General features: G+C 37.0%; 2 protein-coding genes and 1 non-coding gene across 3 annotated transcripts; all 3 read right to left on the bottom strand.

Moving 5' to 3' along the window:
* Positions 1 to 65: 65 nt before the first annotated feature.
* On the bottom strand, positions 66 to 9493 carry kri1 (KRI1 homolog). Its single transcript, XM_067381504.1, has 19 exons — positions 9114 to 9493; positions 8458 to 8534; positions 8260 to 8365; positions 8067 to 8169; positions 7834 to 7894; positions 7303 to 7352; positions 5555 to 5645; positions 5340 to 5417; positions 5108 to 5217; positions 4361 to 4493; positions 4157 to 4252; positions 3275 to 3445; positions 3045 to 3120; positions 2475 to 2593; positions 2222 to 2393; positions 1939 to 2069; positions 1181 to 1245; positions 877 to 972; positions 66 to 711 (listed from the first exon to the last, which is right to left on the bottom strand). Exons 1-19 carry the CDS (start codon positions 9187 to 9189, stop codon positions 216 to 218), a joined length of 2307 nt encoding a protein of 768 aa, XP_067237605.1. The 5' UTR covers positions 9190 to 9493; the 3' UTR covers positions 66 to 215.
* Positions 1784 to 1882, bottom strand: LOC137018242 (Z30 small nucleolar RNA). The gene has a single exon (XR_010894870.1). It is a non-coding gene; the product is annotated as a Z30 small nucleolar RNA (small nucleolar RNA).
* Positions 9494 to 13854: 4361 nt separating the features above from the next.
* LOC137017349 (low-density lipoprotein receptor-like) lies at positions 13855 to 24787 on the bottom strand. Its single transcript, XM_067381503.1, has 18 exons — positions 24585 to 24787; positions 21264 to 21386; positions 19790 to 19912; positions 19332 to 19709; positions 18545 to 18667; positions 18333 to 18455; positions 18099 to 18218; positions 17739 to 17864; positions 17485 to 17656; positions 17165 to 17392; positions 16957 to 17075; positions 16715 to 16854; positions 16496 to 16637; positions 16245 to 16388; positions 15929 to 16144; positions 15687 to 15767; positions 15042 to 15205; positions 13855 to 14859 (listed from the first exon to the last, which is right to left on the bottom strand). The coding sequence occupies exons 1-18, from the start codon at positions 24640 to 24642 to the stop codon at positions 14827 to 14829; spliced, it is 2613 nt and encodes an 870-aa protein (XP_067237604.1). The 5' UTR covers positions 24643 to 24787; the 3' UTR covers positions 13855 to 14826.
* Between the last annotated feature and the right edge of the window lie 2135 nt (positions 24788 to 26922).

Below are 26922 nucleotides of genomic sequence, written 5' to 3'. Positions count from 1 at the left end.
CGAAAGTAAAGTGAAGAAATATGAAGAAAATTAATGAGAAAAAAGTATTTATAACAACTGCTTTTTTATTTTTTTAATAACATAGATAAAACATTCAGGTAACATTTTTAAAATGAAAGCAGTGTGTTAAAATTAAAAAAATGTTTTCTGGTCCCCCTTATTAACAATTTTTCAATATGCCAAACTCATACTCAAAATGCCATTTATTTTCAGCATCACTGTTTGCTCTTTTTCTCCTGCTTTTTTTCTCGTTCTTTTTGTTTCTGTCTGTACAGCTCTCTGAAGTGGAGTCTCTTTGGATTCAGCCCGTAGGCTTGGAGTCTCTGTCTGCTGAACTCTCGGCCAGCCACCTTCACCGTCATGGATCTGGACAGCAGGCGTCCACCTGGCCGCCTCATTTTCTTTTTAGGCCGTTTATGTTTTTCAGTCTTTTTACTGGCCACCTCCTCTTTCGGGGTTACTGCAGTTTCGTCCTGCTTCATCTTTTTCTTAGGAACCAGGAACTCCTCGTCATCCTCCCCTTCATCTTTTGCAGCGACTTCTTTAAGGTCCTGGATGTCTGCTTGCTCTATGCTGTCTGCTGGAAGTCTTTCAGATGTCTCTTCTGTCAGATCTGTCGTCTCCTTCTTGACCTCGGCCCGCTTTAGACGATCCCTCCTCTTCTTACCCACCTTGCCCTTAGACTCCATCAGCTCCTCCTGACCAGCGTTCCTGGGTAAAAAAAATAAGCACAAATACATTAAAACACAAGTGCTCATATGATGGGGAGTGGAAATGGATCTCAGAAAAGCATTTTCTGAGCTTTGCTGGTGCAAAGCTTAGTATCATTTGTATGAGGTTCATTCTCATTACTATGATGTTTAAAGCGACACTCACTCATTATACAAAGACACAAACACTTGCTGTTTCTTCCTGGTATTCCGTGCTTTGATCTGGAAGTTCTTCACGTCACTGAGTTCATCATTCTCGGACCTAAACAAGGAAAAATTAAGCAAAATGCATCAAAATTTATTCCAGGACAGAGGAAAAAAATCAAGAAAATAATTGGAAAAGGCACTCAAAATGTTCATGAGCTATTTTCCCTACATAATATCACTATATATTCCAAAACTTAACAACAGTTGTGGCTATTTATAGCAAAGGCAATTTATACGAATCACAAAGAACTACTGTACGCTACCTGTACATGCAGGTCTTCCTCAGTGAGCACCAGCGGTTCAATTCCTTTTCTTCTGCTTTCAGGATCTATGGAAAGAGGTTCAGGTGAGAATAACATGAAAATATTAGCCAGATGTTTTTTTCCCCCTTAAGAAGATACTAGTAAATAAGTCACAGAGAATAGTTTATGAAAAATTATCTATATTAAATCATACACACAAAAAAATCCATTAATGCTACTGTTCAAATGTTTTGAAAGTCTCTTTATGCTCATCAAGAATGTGTTTATTTAACCAAAAATACAGTAAAACGTTATAAATGGGATATTTAAAATATCTTCTCTACTTTTACATTTATCATTTATTATAAATGTAGTAAAAAAAAATAGTGAGATATTATTAAAATAACTGCTTTAATATAATTTATAATGTAATTTATTCCTGTGATCAAAATTGAATTTTCAGCATCATTACTCCAGTCCTCAGTATCACATGATCTTTCAGAAATCATTCTGATATGAGGATTTGATGCTCATGGATCACAGAGTGGCTCTAAGATTTGCTTTGAATGTCTGACCTAAATGTGAGACAAACGCTAGTCTACACTGGTGGTGTTTAATGCAGATCTGCTCAGAGAGAAGATTACAGTCCTCAGACCCTGGTCAGAGTTATTCCCGGAGGAACAGCAATACCAGGTCAGACACAATCACAGCTCATCAGCACAGAACTCAACTCAGAGTCAATCATCATCCAGGCATTACTGTTGCTCGCAGCTCCTCACCTCATCAGTGGACAGGCCGAAGTCATTCGGTACAACTTCTCTGTAGCGAAATCTGCATGGCAAGTCATCAATGATGTCCTCATAATCCAGTTTATAGTACTCGTCCAAGTACTGCTCAAATGTCTTCTCCTCTGGAAACACAACAAGGACAGAGAAGATTTTAGGATTACACCTTAGATTATGCATGAACACAAAAGTGTCAATTTTGGGCGGGATTTTCCTTTTGTTCTGTTTGAAAAAAAAAAAAAATGACATACTTCTGTTTTAAACATTCAACACTCACTTGGATCAAAGACAGGCTTGTTTTTGGTGATGATCTCAGCAAAGAGAGACTTCTTCCTCTTCTTTCCCATGAGAGGGGCGTCCTCTTTGGTCTTCTTTTTCTTCTCCCCTTTCTCTTTCTTTCTCTTCTTTTTAGAAACGGGCTGTTGACTTGGGTCATAGTCAGCATCCATCTATCCAAAAGATTTCAAATGTGATTAGAATATTGTAGTTCGCTGTAGCATTTGTGCCTCAATAATGAGAAAAGATCTTACAATAAAGTCAGGATCTTCACAGTTGGGCTGATTTTCTTCCTCCATAGTATAATCTTCCTCTTCCCAATCCTCTTCCTCATTCGCCTCGTTTCCCACCCATGTATCCCAGTTCCAATTTTCTAACAAATCACAACATATTCACATCATCATCATCAAAAAAAGTAAACAGTTATATATAAAATATATATTTAAAATAACTGTGTTCTATTTGAATATATTTTAAAAAGTAATTTATTCCTGTGATGTCAAAGCTGTATTTTCAGCATCATTACTCCAGTCTTCAGTGTCACATGATCATTCAGAAATCAATCTAATATGATGATTTGCTTATCATGAAACACGATTATGATTATTATCAGTGTTGAAAACACCATTTTTTTCACAATTTAATAAATAGAAAGTTCCAAAGAGCAGCATTTATTTGAAACAAAAATCATTTGTAATGTTATATATGTCTTTACTGTCGCTTTAGATCAATTTAATGTGTCCTTGCTGAATAAAGGCATTCATTTCTTTCTTTTATGTTTGGTGGGTAATGTGAACACATCCATCCAAGAGACACAATGTTACCTTCTAAATCATCGTCACCATCAAACTGTGGTTTCTCTTCCTCCTCCCCTCCATAGTATTCATCCCCAAAGAACTTCTGCAGATGAGAATGAAGAATGTGAGTAGTCAAATCCATGAAAGTACATGCAGCTCAATGTAAATATCAAATAGCTAAATACAAATTTCATTTTAAGCTGTGACTCTGAATGACACTTTTGTACGCAGTTTTTTTCTATTTTTTTCTGCCCCACCTGCATAAGTTGGTCATGTTGCTGGGGGTCAAAGTCTCCCTCCAGGTCGACATCATTGAAAGCCAGCTGCTCATTTCCTGTCAGTTCCTGAAGTTTCTTCAGTTTGTCCATGATTTCTGCTCGCTTCAGGTTCTTCAGTTCCTTCAGCTGTTGCTGCTTCTGTTCTTTCTCCTACAGGACGTTAAGAATGGGAATTGTAAGGAAGTAAACAAATCTGGTTCTGAATCCACTTAAATGAATAGTTTACCCAGAAATTAAACTGTAAAATGATATTTTATCATGTGACATGTGAAAACCAATGAGATTTGAGAGTTTTCATTTGAATTACTGGTCCTAACCACAATATCGTTCAAAGGTTTGGTGTCAGTACAATTTTTTTTAAAGAAATTTATATTTTTATTCAGCCATGATGTATTAAATTGATCAAAAGTGACATTTGAAATTTATATTTATCAAAGAATTAAAAAAAAAAAAGTATGATGGATTCCACAAAAAATATAAAGCAGCACAACTGTTTTCAACATTGATACTAATAAGAAATGTTTTTGATCATCAAATCATCATATCAGAATGATTTCTGAAGGATCATGTGACACTGAAGACTGGAGTAATGATGCTGAAAATTCAGCTTTGATCACATGAATAAATTATATTTTAAAATATATTCAAATAGAAAAGTTATTTTAAATTATAATAAGTTATAATAATATTTATTTAATTATACTAATAATATTTTACAATATTACGGTTTTAACCGTATTTTTGATTAAATAAACGCAGCTTTGGTTAGTATGAGACTTATTTAAAGATTAAAAAATATAACCGACCCTAAAATTTTAAACAGTAGTGTGTATATGCAACATTTTCAAAAAGATAGTTTACCTTTTTCTTCCTCTCTTTCACATCCTCCCTCTTCCTCTTTCTTCTATCGTCTTTGCTTCGGACAGATGTGGCAATGTTGCGTGGATAAGTTTTGATCTGTGGAGGAATATAGGGTAATAATGATGGGTAATAATCATAAGAAAGAAAACCTGAACCTATAACAGAACCTGAAGACAAATCATGCTGATGTTGACATCCTTTTACCTTTCCAGCATCAGGCTCCTCAAAGCGGAAGTTGTAATGCCTCTCAAAGTCTTCCTGTTTATGCAGGAATGATTCTCCTTCATCCTCTGAGTCATCCACATCATCCTGCATCAGCTCATTATAGGAGGGGATCCTAAAGCCAATCACAGAAAGAGATACTTACACTACCATTCAAACGCTTGGGAACAGTACGATTTTACTGAAAAGAAATTAATACTTTTATTCAGAAAAGATGCATTAAATTGATTAAAATTGGCAGAAAAGATGTTTATTATATATATTATATATATGCTGTTCTTTTGAACTTTCAATTCATTAAATAATATAAAGCAGCACAGCTGTTTTCAACACTGATAATAATCAGAAATGTTTCTTGAGCATCAAAACATCATATCAGAATGATTTCTGAAGGATCATGTGACACTGAAGACTGGAGTAATGATGCTGAAAATTCAGCTTTGATTAAAGGAATAATTTTTTAAATATTAAAATACAAATTAGTTATTTTAAATAGTACAATACTGCTTTAACTGTATTTAAGATCAAATAATTGCAGCCTAAGTAAACATAGGAGACTTTTTTGAAAAATTTTTTTTTTTTTTTTTTTTTAAATCATACCGACCCCAAACTTTTGAATGGTAGTGTATATTTACATAGAATTATACAGAATTCAACAACTGCTCACAACTTTTTGTTCTCTGTCATCACTAACTGACTCAATTTTGTAACACCACAAACAAAACCCACCTTTCTTCTTCATCCTCCTCCTCCAGGTATCTCTTGTTAAGCATGTAGTCTCGCAGGAAAGACTCTTTCTCATCCAGCTGGGGGTCGTTCCAGTAGTCTCTCAGGTATTTCTGGATTTATATCAACATTAGCCAGGGCAACATCCAATCAAAAAAAGAGCAGGAGTGAGTAAAGCCTGTAGTTATCTATTATTACATCCTAAAATATATTCAACCCAGAGCAAAACACTGACCATGTCCTGAACTTCCTCCTGCCCCTCCAGCTCTGCCTGACCCTTCAGCCATTCCACGTAGTCAGCTTCCTCTTTGTCCTTAAGAGAGCAGGAAAAAACAAGCACAAAGAAAATTTTAGGATTGGACACTGTTTTATATTACACAATTATCCAACATACTACTTTAACATCCAGAAATTAAGCTACTGTATGTAGGAGAAATTCAATTTCAGCACCTTCTCCTCTTGTGTTTTGGTTCTCCGCATCAGCAGCTGTCCGTCACCATCACTGTCCTCTTCATCACTGTCTTGCACAAACTTTCGCAAACTGCCAAATGAAAATACAGACTCAAGTAAAACATATTGTAATGCTATCAAATGTTAATATGAATGGGAATATACTTCAGAGATTTTTTTACTCATAAGAATTTTTAGGGGTGCCAATAATTGTGGCCAACATGTATTGGAGAAAAATATTTATTTCATAATGTGAGTTCCCCCCACTTTCAATTGTTTTACTTCAATGAAATGAGGAATGAATGAAAAATCTGTCATCAATTACTAACGCTCATGTAGTTTCAATCAATATGTCTTTCTTTTCTCAATTTCCATATGGGAATGAATTCATATGGGTTTGGAACGACATGAGGGTAAGTTATGTGTTGGAAAGTTACTTTTAAAAGTAGTATTAAAGGATTAGTTCACTTTCAAATTAAAATTTCCTGATAATTTACTCACCCTCATGTCATCCAAGATGTTCACGTCTTTCTTTCTTCAGACGAAAAGAAATGAAGGTTTTTGATGAAAACATTCCAGGATTATTCTCCTTATAGTATACTTCAATGGAGCCCAAACGGTTGAAGGTCAAAACAGTTTCAGTGCAGCTTCAAAGGGCTTTAAACGATACCAGACGAGGAATAAAAGTCTTATCTAGCGAAACCAATGCTCATTTTCTAAAAAAATTTAATTTTATACATTTACTTTTAAAGCCCTTTGAAGCTGCACTGAAACCGTAATTTTGAGCTTCAACCGTTTGGGCTCCATTGAAGTCCACTATAAGGAGAAAAATCCTGGAATGTTTTCATCAAAAACCTTCATTTCTTTTCGACTGAAGAAAGAAAGACATGAACATCTTGAATGACATGATGGTGAGTAAATTATCAGGAAATTTTAATTTGAAAGTGAACTAATCCTTTAATATTAATATTTCATTGTAAATTTAAAAGTAATGCGTAACATTAATAGTTACTTAAAAAAGTAATCTTATTATGTAACATATGTACGTTATATGTAGCGCATTACACTGATAAACACTGATGATGAAAGAATTTCAATTTTGCCTGAACTACCCCTCTTTCTGAAAATTGATAAATGACACACAAGCTGCTTTCCCACCAAAATTTCCTGGAACTATTTGTCCCAGGAACTTTTCCCCCCCAGACCCGTTGTTATCTGCATTTCCATTGTGGTCTAAATTACTGTGAAGATTAGGCAAGTGAAGTAGGACTGTGTCCGACATTCCAGTTCCCGCTGGATTTTGTCCTCCGCATATAAGCTTATAAAGCGTGAACCTTGTCGTTGGTTCATCGGTTGTATTTTTTTTAACTCCATTGTTGATGGAAATAGCAAGCAACTCTTTTAAAAATGGTGGTTGAAATAAAATGCTGAGTGGAGTCAACCAATCAAAATTGCTGCATGAACTCAACCAATCAGCATGTTCAGTGTCCAAGTCCTACCCCCGAAAGTTCCTGTACTTTGAAAAAGTACTACCTCGCGAGCAGGGACTTTCTGAGGGGAAATTTTTTACCCGGAACTTCATTTAGACCCTGGTTCCTGCGGTTGAAACACACCGAGTACCACCCCAAAGTCCCTAGTTCCTGGGGAAATTTCCTGCGGTGGAAACGCGGCTTTTGACAGCAAAGTTATTGCATATGGTATACATTAAGTAACTTGATCCAAACAGATAATGGTGCAAAGACAATCACCTTTCCTGCAGCTCCTTCTGTTCTTGAATATAGGTGGGAGATGCAGCTCTCTGTAATAGAAATGCAAACACATTCATGATTAATGTATTAGATGTTAGTCATGACGCAGTTTCAGATACTGAAGAAGCCACTTTAATGAGTGGAAAAAACATCTTAAAAACCAAGTCCAAAACCATATGAATTAATTTATCATTCTACAAGACTTTAAAAAAAAAATTAAAATCTTCACAGACCCTTTGACACAAACTTTCAAAATGAAACTGCGTTCACAACCCATTTTGCTTTGCAAAATTAAACAATTTTAAAATTATCCAACCAGAAAAAAAAAAGCTTAAAAATGATAGTCATCATAATAATCATACTTTATCATATTATATGTAATCAAATTTAAGTTTTTTGTTATTATTTGGAATAATGTGCATAGATTAATCGTGCCCAATAAGACCAGGAACATTTACATTTTAAAAAGTAAACAGGGTCAATTTTCATTCTGTTTTGGCTTTTAACATTATACATCTTAAGTAAAATTACCTCCTGCATCTGTCTGGAGACTTCTTCATCAGCACTCTCATCCTCGTCATCATCATATTTCCTAAAATGAATTATTGTCAATTTTATTATATACACCAAACCAGAACACATTAGAAAGACTGTTATCAGTTATCTAAATACTTGATTGTCATTATGCTTCCACCATTTGTGCTTTCCAAAGATATATAAATACAACCACAGCTTTCATCATTTATAAACACAAGATTTCTTACCCTCCTCTCTCCAGGATGACTTTCCTCTCATAGTCCTTCAAGAACATGGGTTTCTCTGCCTTTTTCGAAGTGGACGGCTGCTCATCGCTGCCTGATCCAGATGCTGTTTATTAAGATAAATCACAGAGTGCTGGAATCAGTACAGTCTGCTTCAACCAGAGGAGAAATCATAAAATGAAGCTACTTTACATACCGTCCTCTGTGTAGAACTTGGCATCTTTCTGATAGATCTTTGGATCTTTCTTCTTCAGAAGCGAGAGCGTTCTGTAAAAATCCCTGTCCAACTTTGGGTCCAGCTCCTACTTATTCATTTATCAGAGCATTAGACATGGAAATCTCAGTATGATGTTGGCAAAAGGGTTTCAAACAAGAAAGTGAGAGAATATTTTACCACTTCACTCTCATCAGAGTCAGAGTCGGAGGAATCAGATGAATTCTCCTCATCCTGGTCTCCGTAACGGTCCTTCACTGGAACATTAAATATTTAGAGGTAACATTTATTAAAATTAACAGATTTAAAGGCACAGTTCACTCCAAAGTTAAATGTATGACTGCCTGTATGACTCAATTGTAGCAAAATGTCCAAGTAGTGGGAAATGTTTTGTCTCATGTCTCAAGAATCAGTGTCTGTGAAAATACTACATATGCTACTGTAAGCTGATGATTATATAAATAAATATTCAACATATAAAACAAGCTTTTAAAATATCTACTTTCTAGTTTATTAATATTCGTGGGTATTATGTACCACAGTTTTGCTGTAGTAAACTAACGTTATAGCAATTGTGGTTACCATTGTGAATATTTTCATATTTGAAGAGTAAAATAATTGCCTAATTAGACTATCTTTATGAATATAAACAAACATTAATCGTCATAAACATAAGCCTCTCGACAACAAAAATAAATTATAGCACATTTAACGTTTAAGATCGATATAAGGAGCATTCACCATATTCAACACATAAATATACATATAATAAAACGCAGATTATTAAAATTTGAAAGTGTAAACAGCCCGTGCTTGCGTTTCAAGCAGTTACTTACATCTCTGCAGTTCTTCTTTCTGACGATATTTCTCATATTTTTCTGCAAACTTCTTATTAATCTTGAGTCCCGACATGGTCGTTTACAAATGCAGTGTATCTTATGATTTGAGATTAGATTAATATCTCAATAAATCGAATAAATCTCACGTTAAACATGTTACTCTGCTGAACAGCATGGGCACGTGACCTATGACCCTCCTACGTCATAGAGTTCAGGGTTTAAATATCTCCTCCGAATGTTTTTTAGCTAAATTTTTTCTTCGTAGAAATTAAACGGTCTAATTTGTCACAGATTTAGACCGTATATTTTGGATTTTGGCTGAAAACGTGCGTCTTTGTTCTTCCACGTGGCTTGGTAGAGGAAAAGCAGGTTCGTGTTCAGTCAGACCTCTAGAGGGCAGTATATCACCTCACGATGGGAGAAACGAAGCTTTTCAAAGCTTCGAATCAATTTGAACCAAAATGATTCACTGCTTCGAAACCGGCTGGTCAAAACAGTGCAAATGCAACGAACTCAGACCATATAAACAGCTTTTTACAAATCCATAGCAACTATTAAATTGAAAATATAATCATTTAACTAATCATTACCATTAAATATTTATAATATGCGTTCTTTTATCAATTTTCAGGGCTTTTTTTGATGTATGGCTCAGCAAACAGGCCAGTAGAAACTATTAACTACTATTATTCATTTTAATTATAGAAATGTCTCATTAAAACGTCTACGAATTTATAAAACTGATCAGAGATCAGGTAAAAACAACAAAAACAAAACAAAGTTTAATGGTTCGCCGCTGGGGGGCGATTCATGCGTTCACAGAAATCACAACGAAGCCCCGTTTACTGAAACACGTGACTCGAACCACTGATTCAAAACAAAAGAATTGTAATTGTAAATGTTTCGAAGCTTCTTGAAGGAGTGTTTCCACAGCGCCCATCATACATCTTTGTTTTGATCTCGTTAAAGTTTCATTTTATAAATCCCTCTAATCCGTTTTGGTCTTAATCTGATTTTGTGTTATCTGCACAACCCAGGTTTACTAGCAAATTAATTTGTTTTAGTATTTTTTGTACAGAACAGAAGACACTGATACTGTTAGACACTTGAATTGTTGGTCTGATGAAACATACCCTTATATGCTTAGGTCTACAAGCCAGTGTCTCAGAGAAAGTGTCTTTAGTAACAATATTAACAGTATTATTAGCCTGATAATAATATGAATGTACCAATGTAATAATGAGCATAATTATATTAGTAATATTAATACACAAACATCTATCATATCCTCTTGGAGGCCCCTGCTCTGGCCTCTGTATCTGACTCAATGTCCCATTGACTGCGATTACGGAGAAAGGAAAACAATTCCCTTTACTACATATAGATATGGCAGGAGGCCAAGGTACATAAAAACATAAGATGAAGTTCAGAGTTCAGTTTTTACCTACTATTCACTGCTTTGATGTTCTTCGTCAGCGTTCATTGTTGATTAGGCTCTGACCTTCTTTCTTCAAACTTGCAGCTATGGCTGAGAGGAAGAAGAGAGTTGTAAAATGAACTGAATTGTTTATTTATTTGATAGGGACAATGCATGTTAAGGAACATTTGTAGTAATACAAAATGTAAACAAGCTGGATTATAGTAACATTGCTAATTTACATCCACAAATGTAGAGTAAAGAGTATATTGCATAATTATTGATCAAAGCTGATGTTTAAGAGGCCAGAGAAAGTGATTTAATATTTGCGGGGAAGTATCCGCTCACATGTACATGGTTGTATGTGTATATATATATATATACACACACACACACACACACACACACATACACTGCTTAAAAAATTAAAGGAACAATTTTTAATCAGAGAATAGCATCAAGTCAGTTAAACTCCTGGGATATTGATCAGGTCAGTTAAGTAGCAGAGGAGGTTGTTAATCAGTTAACAACAGGTACACTAGATGGGCAACAACGAGACGACCCCCAAAACAGGAATGGATTTACAGGTGGAGGCCACTGATATTTTTGTCCCTACTCATCTTTTCTGACTGTTTTTCACTACTTTTGTGTTTGGCTAGGGTCAGTGTCACTACTTGTAGCATGAGGCGATACCTGAACCCTACAGAGGTTGCACAGGCAGTCCAACTCCTCCAGGATGGCACATCAATACCGATTCCATTGCCAGAAGGCTTGCTGTGTCTCCCAGCACAGTCTCAAGAGCATGGAGGAGATTCCAGGAGACTCTAGGAGAGCTGGACATGGCCATAGAAGGTCCTTAACCCATCAGCAGGACCGGTGTCTGCTCCTTTGTGCAAGGAGGAACAGGATGTGCTCTGCCAGAGCCCTACAAAATGACCTCCAGCAGGCCACTGGTGTGAATGTCTCTCACCAAACAATCAAAAACAGACTTCATGAGGGTCGCCAACGTCTTCTAGGTGGCCCTGTGCTCACTGCCCAGCACCGTGGAGCCCAATTGGCATTTGCCATTGATCACCAGAATTGGCAGGTCCACCACTGGTGCCCTGTGCTTTTCACAGATGAGAGCAGGTTCACCCTGAGCACATGTGACAGATGTGAAAGGTTCTGGAGAAGCTGTAGAGAACATTATGCTGCCTGTTACATCGTTCAGCATGACTGGTTTGGTGGTTGGGTCAGTGATGGTCTGGGGAGGCATATCCATGAAGGGATGCACAGACCTCTACAGGCTAGACAATGGCACTGCCATTAGGTATCTGGATGAAATCAATTCAATTCATTCATGAAATACCCCAGGACACCATCCGTCATCTCATTAGGAGCTTGTCCCGACGTTGTCAGGCATGCATATAAGGACGTGAGGGCCATACAAACTACTGAGTACCATTTTGAATTGCTGCAATGAAATTTCAGCAAAATGGACTAGCCTGATGCATCATTTTTTTTAACTTAGATTTTTGGGGTCTCTTTGAATTCAGTCCTCTGTAGGTTGATAATTTTCATTTTCATCAAACGATGTGGCATCCTTTCGTTCCTAACATAGTACCCAGTCCATATCAGTATAGATATCCAGCATGATATTTTTCCCCATTTAGATCTGATGTGTTTTAATTTTTTAGATAGATAGATAGATACATAGATAGATACATAGATAGATAGATAGATAGATACATAGATAGATACAAAGATAGATAGATAGATAGATAGATAGATAGATAGATAGATACATAGATAGATACATAGATAGATACATAGATAGATACATAGATAGATAGATACATAGATAGATACATAGATCAGCTGTGTAAATATTTTCTATGTTTCATCCTACATTGAGTAGGAGATCAGCTGTGTAAATTAGAAAGCTGAGTGTATTTAACTGCCAAAACCAGCAAAGATGTTAGGTGAACGTCCACTGAATTTTGAACCCTTAAAAAAAAAAAATCTAAATTAATCAATCACTGAACTTTTTTGCGAAATTCTTGACTTTGACTCTGGAAGATTTTACCACATAGAAGTAAAAGAGAAGTTAAAATGATTAAATATAACAAGCATTTTTTTTTTTTGGCCAAAGCAGAGTCACAGAACAAATATGCCACACAAACACTGTGAGTAACAGAGTGTCCAGGTGATGTACGGCTAATCATTAGTGATTATGGTTTTTCTGGGAGTTGCTGGAAAGAAAACAATTACAGGCCGTTCTGGACACACTGTGATGTACGGAAAATCAGCATATTATAATGATTTCTGAAGAATCAATATCACTGTTTTTACTGTATTTTTGATCAAATAAAAGCAGCCTTGGTGAGCATAAGAAACTTTTAAAAAAAAAATCTCACCAGTGCCAATCTTTTGAAAGGTGGTGTAAATAGAAAGATTAGATAAATACATTACAGCAAATGATTGTGTTTTTATCTAATGTAACCATCCATAACACAAACCTTGAACTTTGCTTGTAAAATAAAGCTGCCATACACTCACATGAAATCCCACCCACCTCAATTCATGCCTCGTTTTCTGGTCGCCCCACACAGTACTCAAAGGAGTGCCAGAAACGTGAGCGATAACAAAACATTTTGGAGGTAGAGCTGTTTGCCCAGTTGCCTTAAGTCAAAAACATGTACAGGTCACAGAGGTCCCTCCTACCCACCGGCCCCTACTAATCCGTGGCCTACTTTTCCCAGGATGTCAGTAAATCATGGTGTCCTCCCATGGGGCAAGTGTGTTTTGAAGACTGAGACGAGGGGCTGTGTGAGGCCTTTCCTAGAAGTAATTTTCCTAGAAATCACTTCCTTTCCTAGAATACCAGAAGTCGTTGCTTTATTATCGTTCCTTTGTGGTTTTGAAGGTCACTCTACATGCAGCCAGCAGAAAAGTGGTCTTATTTATAAGTAGTCAATTGTAAAAAAGAAAAAGAAAGGCCTTTAGGTTCACATAGCTGCCTTTGTGATGTGGGTATTTTGCATAAGTAATTTTAGTCTGGGCCTCATGCGCTCCATATGAAGGGTTACATTCAGCAGATCTCAAGGATTTGCTGAAACTGATCCTCATGGGCCGGCCGTTTTCATTCTAACTTCACTTTAGTGAAACTATTAAGTGTTTCATCTTTTGCAGCTCTAAATTGTACTGGAATATTGGGTTTAATATTAAGCAGCCCTGGAAAATGTTTGTGTCACAGCAAAATTACTGCATGAAAAAAAAAAAACAGTCAAGTAAAATCTTTAAAATGTTTATTTCAAGTTATTATTCACTAGAATAATCAATCAAAATGTACAGAATCATTATATAAATGTATATTTTACAAATAAACAACTGACATGTAGTACACAGCAAAGCCAATTATCAACCAAAGATTTAGATTCAAAATAAATAAAACACTTCTTTATATACAATACTGTATACTTAAAAATACAAATGCAAAATATATGAAACATATTTACACAAATACATTATTTACACATTCGCATTGAGAGCGTAAATGCAATAAATTTTGTAAGGAATCATTGGCTGGGATAAAGAGGAACTTAACTATAATTGTGATTAAGAAAAGTAACCCCAATATCAGTACTGCATATGAGAAGGTCTTTTTTTTTATGATCTAGCAGTTTCATATGTAACATTGACCATTTTGGCACAAAAATAACATGATGAATGCAAATGGTGTAAACAAATGGCATAAAACATTAGGAAAACAAACTTTGCAAAGCTTATGACAGAAAGTGGTCGATTTATGCATAAAAATATTCAAATGTACCGTATCGTTAATTAATTAATTAACATATAATATGAACCAAATTACACAAAAGTTTTGGGAAAAGTTAACGGTATGCAATGTTTTTTGATCCCTGCAAAAACAAACAAAAAACTCTACAAAATATACTAACACATACCATATTTACAATAACTTATCATGGACGTCTCATGAGAATAAAACCTTGATTTGTAAGTGCTGTTAAAATCTATATCTCTACATATATTTTTTATATTACTTATATATAGTGAAGTGCTAAGCTGAGGTTGATGTTGTCTGAGGTTTCTTTGTTTTAATTTTTTCTTAGATAAGTCTGTCCTGAACCATCAGCCCTGGATTGTTTTTGCAGTAAAAGCCTTGTTTGGAAAGGCGGTTTGTATCTCCATTGTTCCCCAAATGAAGAACTGACTCCAAGTAGGTAAGACATTAAATATGGCTCTAGTCTTGAAATGTTGTCAGTTTCAGCATGGGCATCAATGTCATCATCATATTTCATCATCAAGATTCACAATCTGTCTCTGTGAAAGCCAAATAAGACCATCATTATTAGACACATCATTTACCTTATATAGCAGACAGTCATCCAAATAGGCTTATAAGTAAACTTAGACACGCTAGGACATTATCTTAAGCTAATATACTATAATGAATATTGTGTTCAATAGATATTTTTACTTATAAAGTATTGAAAATATCTTACCTGCGGGTAAAAATAGCCATCAGAACTACGGTTTCTGCATAAGTGCACCTGGTCCTCAGTGGTCTTTTGATAAACCGGGTTGTCAAAGTGGATGCTGTTGGTATTTTTCTGACGCCACTTTCTCCAGAACAGCACAGCGCCACCCACAACCAAACACAGAATTGCTTTGAGAAGATAATAAGACATTCAAATTAGAATAGGAGTTTTGAAGCGATATAATAGATAAGAGTATAGAACAGATACATTTTGAAGAGTATCGCGCCATTACAAAACCAAGTGAGTTGCTTTACTGTCCAGGTAACCATCATGAAACCTCATCAGACTTATTATATGTGCATAACTTAATGTTATGCACATATGCTGGACTCCTCCAATCATTTCATTTCCATAAACCCCACGCCTTTCTTTCAATCTTTCATTAGGATTTGTCTCCATCCAATCAACAACCGATGAATAGAACCTAGTCCCCACCCTACATTTTGGGATGTTCACCCTGGTGTACATCACAATTCAGAAGAAAATATCTGTTGATACCTCTGTTACATCGTGACTTTAAGTCGCCTACTTTTTGGAACAGCCTCTGTGTCCAGAGCGCATCTACATAATGCCTTAAAATGTGTAGGTAACTCAGTAGTTTTCACTCACCAAGAGGAACCACAATGTACAAGGCCCAAGGTGTGGAAGATGATGGTTCGGAGACAGCTTTAACATTACTGAAGTGTTCATCTAAAGAGAAAATAATAACAATTGTAACACAAATTTCAATGAAATATCATGTTGAGGAATCACTGGGATCTTGAGATTATGGTTGGGTTTGTCTGAATTTGCTATGAAATGCAGAAGACAGGGACAAATGATAATGTCTGGGTGGATAAAGCAAGACATACCTGTCTGGGTGGAAAAAGGAAGTTTAGTTGTGGTTTGGGAAGGCTTGAAAGGGGCAGCTTGAGTGGGTCGGTTAGGGGTCACAGGAGCAGGGGTAGGTGAAGGTTGTGCATTGGTTGTGGAAGGGCCAACAGATTTTGGTGTCACCTTTGAAGGTACTTGAGGTTGACTAGTTGTAACTATTTTGGGCCTGACAGGAGTTGCTGGTGTGACTACAGCTGTTCAAAATAAAAACACAAGTGTTGGATGAAGGAATCAGTAGGAATTACATTAATAACCTAATCCCAGTCCTGACAACAAGAACCAAATATGACTTGCCTGGAATACATTTTTGCATGTCTTTGGCCAACATCATATTGTCTGGGCAGGCACATGTGTATTTGGGTGAGGATTTATTGATTTGAGGGGCAGCAAGGCACAGGAACTCACAGTGACCGTTGTTGGCCCCACACCAGTTGGTTCCTGGGAGGACATTCAGAATTCAGGAGGGTTTAGTTATGGATGGAAACTAGCTCACTGGAAGGTTCTATAAAAAGTCAAATTGATGGCTATATACTGGCCAACATTACCTTTGGGCTGTTTGAGGTTGTGGTACAGGACAATGTCCTCTGGGGATGAGAGATGTTCGGCCACTTTTGTGATGTCTCCTCCAGTCACACGATTTGCACTTAGAATTGCGTTATTGCTCACATCCGTCCAAAACACTTTCTCCTAAAGAATTCTTGAGTGAGCATTGAAATAACCTCCTAAAAAGGTCAACAAATTCCAAAGGAGTCTGTAAGTAGTACCTCAAAAACAGTGAGTCCCAGAGGGTGGGCAAGTTTGCCTTGGTCAATGATTAGAGTTCGTCGACCACCTCCCTGTACGCTGATGCTGGAGAGAGTATGTAGTTTGGAGTCAACCCAGTACAGACGCTGGTTCAAGAGGTCTAGTTATGAAAAAGGACGAGAAAGTGGATTAGACCAAAGTTACCAAATGTACACTTTGTGGAGAGTTGAAAAGTTATGCATGCAAATGGACAAGTTCATACCAAGGGTTATTCCGTTGGGCCATTCAATGTTATCTGTAACCAGGGCACTGCGGTCACCTCCATTAAGACCACCTCTCTCGATCTTGGCTGGTGTGCCCCAGTCAGTCCAGAACATGAAGCTACAACATAACGGAGAAGATTTAACATAATAAATCACTTGCCCACATAGTTTGCCCCTACATTTGAGAGTTTCTGGGACTTGACGTACTTCTTAATAGGGTCGACCACTATAGCACGAGGCTTGGCCAGGTTCTCTTTGAAGAGAGTCTTGCGTCTGCTTCCATCCGCTGTTGCCACAGATATGGCACCTTTGATACTGTCCGTCCAGTAGATGTTTCCATGGATCCAGTCCACAGCGATACCTTCAGGTGCATCTAAGCCACTGCCAATCACAACGTTGTGTTGAGAGGAGTCATCTGCAGTGTCCATTGGTGCGCTGGGAAAGAAATGCAAAATATGATACTAGGTAACAAGCAAATGATCCTCAGAGCCCCAAACTGACCACGAGTCCAAAGATCCGCTCTTTACCTGTATATCTTTTTGAGGGATAAATCCGACCAGTAGATCTCCCTGGAAGCAACATTCATATCCAGCGCCACAACGTTCTTCAGGCGGGGAATGACACGTGCATACTCGCTACGATCAAGAGTCATCTTCCTTACCTCATGGCGATTAGTGAAAAATAAGTAGGCGATGGTTCCTGTAAAACCATGTTTGTGATGAGTATGCGTTTATCAGTATGTGACCATGGAAAAGGACCATTTGCAAGTTAAACTCTGTACCAATAGCTTTGCAGGCCTTGCTGGCTGGGTCCACCTGGTAGCCATCTTCGCACTCACACTTGTAACTACCTATCTGGTTGACACAGATTTGGCTGCAGGTGTCTGGGTTGGCGCACTCATCGATGTCTGAAGAAATCAAACAAAACTGCGGGCTTCAAGTCATTCTGCTGCATCATCATGGACTTACTCAACAAACTCTAACCTTATTTCAAGCTCAGAAAAAGCAAATAAGTTTGAAGTTCAAATTAAGTCATTCTTTGAACTGGATCTGCACCAAGGTCTGTTATCAGAGGTGAAACAAACTATGACCAGATTTTCAATATCTGATTCAGTATGGGAACTAACTTCAGATTCTTATACCTTTGCAGTCTCTCTTGTTCACCAGTTGGAAGCCAGTGGGACACAGACACTCATAACCAATCTTCAGGTCATTACAGATATGAGAGCAACCACCGTTGTTGTAGAGGCACTCGTTAGAATCTGTGAATTTAAAAATCATAAACTGTAACACAGACTGGCTTTTGCTCGGAAACCATTACAAGAAGATCCAGGTCTACAAAGGCAATGTGCCTCCTTTAATGCTGTGATACCTACCGCATTCTCTTAATGGCTCATCGGACCAATCTCTACAATCCCGTTGCTTGTTGCAAACTTTTTCCATGCCGATGCATTCACCACTGCGGCATTTAAACTTGTGTGGTGGATCACAATGGGATGCTGAAAATCAGAGAGGAGAAATCTGAATAACACCTAAAGCATATTTTTTGCTTATCATTAATGTAAAGGGCATAATTTGTATGGTTTACCATTAACACAGCCCAGCTCATCACTCATATCTTTGCAGTCATATATGTGGTTGCACTGCCGGCTGCCATGGATGCAAGATCCGTCACCACATTGGAACTCATCCGGTCGGCATGTGGGCAAAGCTGTTCATATGGAAAAATCAAAATAGTTCATTATGTCTTGAGGAAAAATGGCCACTTGCTGATTACAAAAAGTGCCTGATGCTTTTAAAGGATTAAAATCATGCCAAGATTTACTCACCCTCAAGCCATCCTAGGTGTATATGACTTTATTCTTTCTGATGAACACAATTGGAGTTATATTGAGAAATATCCTGACGCATCCAAGCTTTATAATGGCAGTGAACAGGATCAACGAGTATGAAACTCAAGAAAGTGCTCAAGAAGCTTCACTTCAGAAGGACTTTATTACCCCCCGGAGCCATGTGGAGTATGCTTATGATGGTTGGATGCACTTTTTTCTTGAGCTTAATACTCACTGGTCCTGTTCACTGCAATTATAAAGCTTGGATGTGATATTTCTCAATATAACTCCAATTGTGTTCATCAGAAAGGAGAAAGTCATATACACCTAGGATGGCTTGAGGGTGAGTAAATCATATTCAATGTAATTCTTGTGGGCGTTTTCTCTATGCAAACAGATTCTTCCTGGTATCTTTGTGTGTGCCATGCAAAGATCATCTACATGTCAGTTCGACAGAGCTTAACTTGTATTGAACCTGAAACATTCTTTTAAGAATAACAGGATCAATTGGCAAATGTAATTTTAACAAATCTTATTTCTTACAGCAGTTTTTCTCATCTGAGCGATCCAAGCAGTCTTCTCCCCCATCGCATTTCCAGCTACTGTGTATGCATTCCCCACTGCCACAATGGAATTCCATAGAGGAGCATGGATTTTTGGTAGGTTTAGGTGTCCCTGGGTCGCATTTCTGAGGCAATTCATCAGAGCCGTCAGCACAGTCGGCATCTCCATCGCAGACCCACAGTTGAGGCACACACTGTGCATTGTTGCACCTGAAGGAGCCAGAGCCACACGTGGTGGGCGGGCAGGAGACTTCATCACTGCCGTCTTCACAGTCTGTTTCGCCATCACACACAAATGCAGTCGACACACACTGGCCATTGTTGCACTGGAATTCGCCATCCAAACACCGTCGAGGAGCTGTAAGTGGTGATGGAAGTTTTCAACACACATGACAACTGGCAGCATCATGAAGAGATACATTTCAAGATGTCACTTACCACAGCCTTCCTCATCTGCACCATTCTCGCAGTCTGCTCTGCCGTCACACTTCCAGGTCTTAGGCACACACTGGTTTAGTCGCCCACCACAACTGAATTCACTGGGTCTGCAGGTCTTCATCACTGAAAGAGAGAGAGAGAAACAAGATGTTATGCTTTTCCTTAGAAAGTGGTGCTAGCTAGGGGTGTACAATATAACCATACCAGTTTGCAATAGCAATAGATGCTATTTACACCAAGTGAAATTAGCATATTTTCTTAGTGATAGATGCTATTTACACAAAGTGAAAATAGCAATATATTTTATTTACACTAAGTGACAATAGCAGCATTTTCTTAGCGATATATTCTATTTACACTATGTAAAAGTATCAGTTCTTTGCAATAAGAGTAAATAGTAATTAGATGCTATCTATACTTTATACTGGCAGATACTATTTGTACCTCAGTATTTTTGTACATTGATAGAATGCAATAATATCATAGAGTGTAAATGATTATATTTATTAAAATTATTAAATGGATGCTGCCTTATTGGGAGAATAAAAACCCTCCCTACACCTTGCCCTAACCCTACCCAATAAACACTTTTAATATTATTAAACACTCGTTCGCAGTTTATTTCCACTTTTAGAACATTATTTTCATTTTTATTGAAAATAAATGCATTTCTGATGTGATATGTGATGGGAAAATGGAGAAGAAGCCTTATTAGCTACTGTTGCGCCACTGAAGTCATTGAATTCCATGCGTCTTGGTGGGCGGAGCTAATGTAAATAGCGTTTGCCAACAAGGGATACTATTTGCACTTAGCACATGTTTTTGGCATTCCGGTCGATATTGGATTTTTAATTGTGCACACTCTTTTCTGCTTATTTTCACATTTATAATACCTTTTTTCACTTAAATAACCTAGCTCTCACTTATTTTTAATAACAATTTTATAATCTCTAATGATAAGAAAATCAATTTCTTTAAATGTTCAAAATAATGTTACAATGCCAAAATTCACATTTTAAAATATTAATTTTACTAAGCTTGTTTTTTCATTGCACTGCTGCAGCCATGGAACGGCAGCAAAGTTCCTTGATTATTACGCCGGAAAGAGAGTATAGTTCCTAGCCATATCAGCCTAGAAAATCACAACTTTTTATTTTCCGTCGGTCTTAGTACACGATTTAACTACAGAAGAGTCAAGTATTAAATAGGAAAAATATCAAAACTCTTTGGTCATTTTTAAGCGCGATGCTAACGGTCTAATCAGATTCAATGAACTATGCTAAGCTATGCTAAAAGTGGTACCGCCAGAACCAGAGATCGGCTGAATGGATTCGAAAACGGTAAAACTCAACTGTTTAACTCTAGGGGAGCTGGAAAATGAGCGTATTTTCAAAAAAAGTGGAGTGTTCCTTTAATGTTAGACCAACATATTTCCTCTTCAGGACAACTGACTTATCTTTGGAGGAACACTTACAGCAGGCAGCAGGAAGTTCATCAGTGCCGTCTCCACAGTCATCAGTTTCATCACATACCCATCTCGATGTGATGCACTTTCCATTGCCACACTGATACTGCGATGGATCACAAGTCAAGACACCTGTCAGATGGAGACATAAGTGACACATTTTAGTAATTTGTGGTCACATTAAAGATAAGCTAAAATACTAGAGGGCTAGGACTGAATGAATCACTTTTGCACCTTTAAATCATCTAAGACATCTTCCTTAGCCCTGCTATCATATCATAATACACAATCTAATGCTAAGACCGGGAGGGAACTACATTATATATGTCCACCTAGGTATGATTTACTGATTTCAACAAGTATGGGCAAAGATGGTGACAAGTTTTTCCTGTTTGTACTCCAAAAAAGGGTGTCAATGCCAGTAGTGACAGGATGTTTGCACTACTGAAACATGATGCTAACAATCTTACATTCTTAAACTAACAAAATCGCTGTACGCACAACCTTAAATCCAATAAACAATGCATTTATTAATACAATTGATATTTTTGGATAAACATTTAGTTTTAAAATTACTAATCACAAAAAAACCAGCTATTATGTTGTCAGTACAGTTCATTAGCCTTAATGTAGGCTGTATATGGTTGCCAAGCAATGTAGCAACTTCACACGTTAATATAAAAAATATTAACTTTATATCAACCATTTTACAACACCTTCAACCTGAAACATCCAATCAGGATTCGTGGTCTGTTTAATAATGCAAATGTGAACATAAACTGATTAATGATTACACATTTAACGTGTAGACAGGTCTTATCAGTATAGAAAGACAAAGCTTCCGTTGATATGAAACTTGGTTTATGATCTTGGTTTGACATTATACATCATCTCTCCAAAGCATAATGCATTGTTCATTGTTTACAGACACAGTTGAAGTCGGTGGCCACAGAATGCAACGTGGCAGTTTGCTTTTTTCATGGACATCTCTGCACTCTTTCAGAGTGTCTAATTATCTAAGATATCTTCATGGTGGATCAAAACACATGACAGACAATGCAATGGTGTTATGAATCTGCTTTATCACATAAACTGCCTTGGAAACTTCAATGCATCATAGCTGACAAGTCCAAATGTCTATAAGAAGCATATAACAGAAGCATATCTTTCATCTTTCTCATATGTGAATGAGGTTAATGGTGTTAAAAGCCATCAGTGCTGTTGTCTACCTATAAAATGATCTGACAGATCATAACAGATGGGCCGGCATACACAGATCAGTCATAACATTATGACCACCTTCCTAATATTGTTATGGTTCCACTTTTGTTGCCAAAAACAGCCCTGACCCATCGAGGCATGGACTCCACTAGACCCCTGAAGGTGTGCTGTGGTATCTGACACCAAGATGTTAGCAGCAGATCCTTTAAGTCCTGTAAGTTGTGAGGTGAGACCTCCATGGATCAGACTTGTTTGTTCAGCACATCCCACAGATGCTCGATTGGATTGAGATCTGGGGAATTTGGAGGTCAAGTCAACACCTCAAACTCATTCCTGAACCATTTTTGCTTTGTGGCAGGATGCATTATCCTGCTGAAAGAATACCGTTTCCATAAAAGGGTGTACATGGTCTGCAACAATGCTTAGGCAGGTGGTACTGATGTAAAAGAAAACATGATTCATCAGACCAGGTCACCTTCTTCCATTGCTCCGTGGTCCAGTTCTGATGCTCACGTGTCCACTGTTGGCTCTTTCGGCGGTGGACAGGGGTCAGCATGGGCACCCTGACTGGTCTGCAGCTATGCAGCTCCATACACAACAAACTGTGATTCACTGTGTATTCTGACACCTTTCTATCAGAACCAGCATTAACTTCTTGAGTAATTTGAGCTACAGTAGCTCATCTGTTGGATCGGACCACACGGGACAGCCTTCGCTCCCCACGTGCATCAATGAGCCTTGGCTGCCCATGACCCTGTCGCCGGTTCACCACTGTTCCTTCCTTGGACTACTTTTGATAGACACTGATCACTACAGACCGGGAACACCCCACAAGAGCTGCAGTTTTGGAGATGCTCTGACCCAGTCGTCTAGCCATCACAATTTGGTCAAACTAGCTCAAATCCTTACGTTTGCCCATTTTTCCTTCTTCTAACACATCAACTTTCAGGACAAAATATTCACTTGCTGCCTAATATATCCACCCACTAACAGGTGCTGTGATGAAGAGATAATCAGTGTTATTTATTTCACCTGTCAATGCTCATAATGTTATGCCTGATCGGTGTATGTGTAGTCCACATGGGTGAAGTTTGCATAGCTAGAGATAAGATATCTATGCCTTCTTTTCTTCAATTACACCTGAACATACTGTAGCTACTGTTTAGGAAGCTAATAAAGAGTGTATGTTTTTATTCTTTTATTGATTTTAAGTTTGTTTGTTTGTTTGTTGTTTTGCTAAAAAAAAAAAAATTGAGAACACCAAAAGTGGCATCTCCACAAAAACATCCAAACAATAGCAATTCTATTCAAGTATATCACTCTACAAAAAATCTTGTCCAGTCCATCTCCACCAGTACCCGAAAGACCTGCCAAACCAACACTGTGAGACCAAACAACTTAAGCATAGCCATTATGTCTCCTTAAAACCTTGCTTTGTCTTATCTGACAAAATGAGTAATGCATCTTTTTGGTAGAATATAAGTTTGAAGCCAGTTGGTTTCTGGTTCATGCCATGGATCTCTGCTACTACTGTCCTTGTGTGACATCATCCACTGCAAAGGATTTAGAACTTCTGGGAAAAGCGTGTGTGCGAAATTACTATGGAAAGAGGCCCCTATAGCAGAGCCATGGACAGCACATGTGGTTACTGTAAGGCAATACTATGTTTTGCCCTGTTTTAGTGAGGTTGGAGACTTCATGTTGAGCAAAACAGTGAATGAGGCAATGGTTAGTAGAAAGCAATAATACCTCTGAATAGTTTAGTATCATTAAACAAAATTCTAACACATAATAATATCATAAGAATATATTTCTTTAAATATTTTAGGAGCCAATAAGTAGGAAATAATTATGTAAACATCATCAATGCAGAAAGGGAAATATTGTTGTAGTTATTAATGCATAATAAATACATTGCAAATTGTGGAAAGATAAAATAGTAAAACTTTTTAATTAATCCAACCTTACGGGCCAGATTGTCCACCTCATCATGTATGTAGAATACTGAAAACAATTTCTTCTATGCAGCTTAAACACATTTATAAACTAAGAAAATGTAATTCATGATCATTAAAGACCCCTAAAGAGTAAGCAAACCTGTTTACTCACCTGTTTGAACAGCACAGAAGAAAGTAACTGCCAGTAAAAACATTAAAGAGACCCCCATAGTCTCTCAATGAGCTGTGTCTCTGGTTATTGCTTTGGTTTGTATTGTGGATGCTTGGAATATATAAATGGCTCTGATAAAGCAGATGCAATCCTGTTCGTTTGATGCTGAGGGGAAATGGTTAGTTTAGACGCGGTGAACTCAACGCAGGTAATTGTGTTATTATGATGGTTGAACTTGAACCATTCGAATTTGAACGGGGTTCGTAGCGTGGGCGGGGCTTCGTGACGTGGTGTCGGTGGTGAATTAGGTGGTGTGATTTAGGAGTTTCACAACAGAGGGCGTGGTCAAGCGGAGACCACGCCCATCCCAAACAGTTCCACTCCACACTTTTCCTGGTAGAGGGGGGATGAGAAATCTTCAGCTTATCATTTATGACGGGAACAAAGTAATAATGCGAAAAACGTGATGACTAATCTGATAAGCATTTAATGCTAATATATCTGGACGAGACTGCAGCTGTATAAACTATTGTAAACATGTTGTAAAACTAAATAATATATCATAAATCTAAATCACATCCGTATTTTTGTTACCTTGACATTTTTGATAACCTACATTAATGGTCATATGCGTAGAAACAGAGTAAAAGGAAACCTCAGTCATAAACACATTGTGGGCTGTTTGCTTGTCGGTAGATTCTTTCTCAGTTATCTTTGTTAGAGAGATAATAAAAAAACAACAACTAGAAGGCGTTTTTATGATTATTATACAGATGTATAGATTATGTAGGATAGAAAACAAACAAATAACACCGACACACCTTTTATTTAGGCTACAATCCATTTTGAAACCATGGGCTATAGAAAAGTACTCAACATTTTTCTTATTAAAGAATAATGTAAGGCTGTTATATATTTATCGTATGGTTTGGGACACATTATCAAATGTTTAACTAGACAAATCAGCAGCTGGGTAAAAAACACTGTGGAAAAAGGACTCAATGTCTAACCTTGAACTTGTGGTCTGCACGTCATCAGAACAGAGTCTTCTTAAACCTGCACTGGGACATTTATCAAAACAATATAATGTTGTCCTGTTATCTAGATTTTTGGGTATTTCATGATGTTTTAGCTTAATATTTAGATCTATTTTAATTTTTAAAAAGATAGCAGGCATGCATGTTTGGTCCTGGCATGCCAGAAATGTTAAGTTACTGATAGCACATCATATAGTAGCCTATAAACAGACGTTCGCTAACCTTGCTGTAGGAGGAAAAACATGTGCAAGTTGGAGCTGGAGGCCCCTTGAACCAGATCTGCTAAATTCTGTGTTTGACATCCATGGGAATAACACAGTGATCCTTCAGATCAATGGAATACAAACAAAGTAGTAGCTTCACAGAGCACTGCAAAAAAATGCTGTTCTTACTTAGATTTTTTGTCTTGTTTCCAGTCCAAATATCTAAAAATTCTAAGATCAAGAAACATTTTCTTGACAAGTTAAATTTATTTTCTTGTTTTTAGGAAAAGTAAGTCAAAATTAAGTGAGTTTTTCCTTAAAACAAGCAAAATAATCTGCCAATGGGGTACGCAAAATAATCTTAATCCAAACTGAAAACAAGATTATATAGTTTATTCTTGGTTTGAAATAAGATTATTTTGCTTGTTTTAAGGAAAAACGTACTTAATTTTGAAAACAAGAAAAATTTTTTTACTTGTCAAGAAAATGCTTCTTGATTTAAGAACGTTAAGATATTTTGACTAGAAACAAGACAAAAACTCTAAGAACAGCATTTTTTGCAGTGAGGCATCCGCCATAAAAATGTAGTTGTATGAAGTCAGAATGAGTAGTCAAAAAAGCAACAGCTGATGTGGGAATCATCAAAGCTGCATTTTATATAATCTAAAATATTATTGCAATTTATAATAACTGTTTTCTATTTAAAGATGTCATTTATTCCTATGATCAAAGCTGAATTACTGCAGTCTTCAGTGTCACATGATCCTTCAGAAATCATTCTAATATGATTTTACTGCTCAAGAAACATTTCTTATTATAATCAATGTTAAAAAAAATTATTTGATGAATGGAAATTCATTTTGTGATATTATAAAAGTCTTTAGTCACTTTTTTATCAATTTAAAGCATTTTTAAATCAAATGTATTGTAGTTTTAGTTTATAATTGTTTAATTTTGGGTAGGCCTAAGTATAAGGAAAGCTTGATGAAAAAATACTATTTTCTGGCAGAACGGTTAGTGCGCAAACACCTATAGGGAAATGACAAGTGTGTGCGCAAATAAAAAAGTCCAATGTTTGTTTGGTGGGCAAGTAAGGTG

This window comes from Chanodichthys erythropterus, chromosome 3, assembly GCF_024489055.1.
Source record: "Chanodichthys erythropterus isolate Z2021 chromosome 3, ASM2448905v1, whole genome shotgun sequence".
Classification (NCBI taxonomy): Eukaryota; Metazoa; Chordata; class Actinopteri; order Cypriniformes; family Xenocyprididae; genus Chanodichthys; species Chanodichthys erythropterus.
This window is presented reverse-complemented; position numbering and strand designations above follow the sequence as displayed.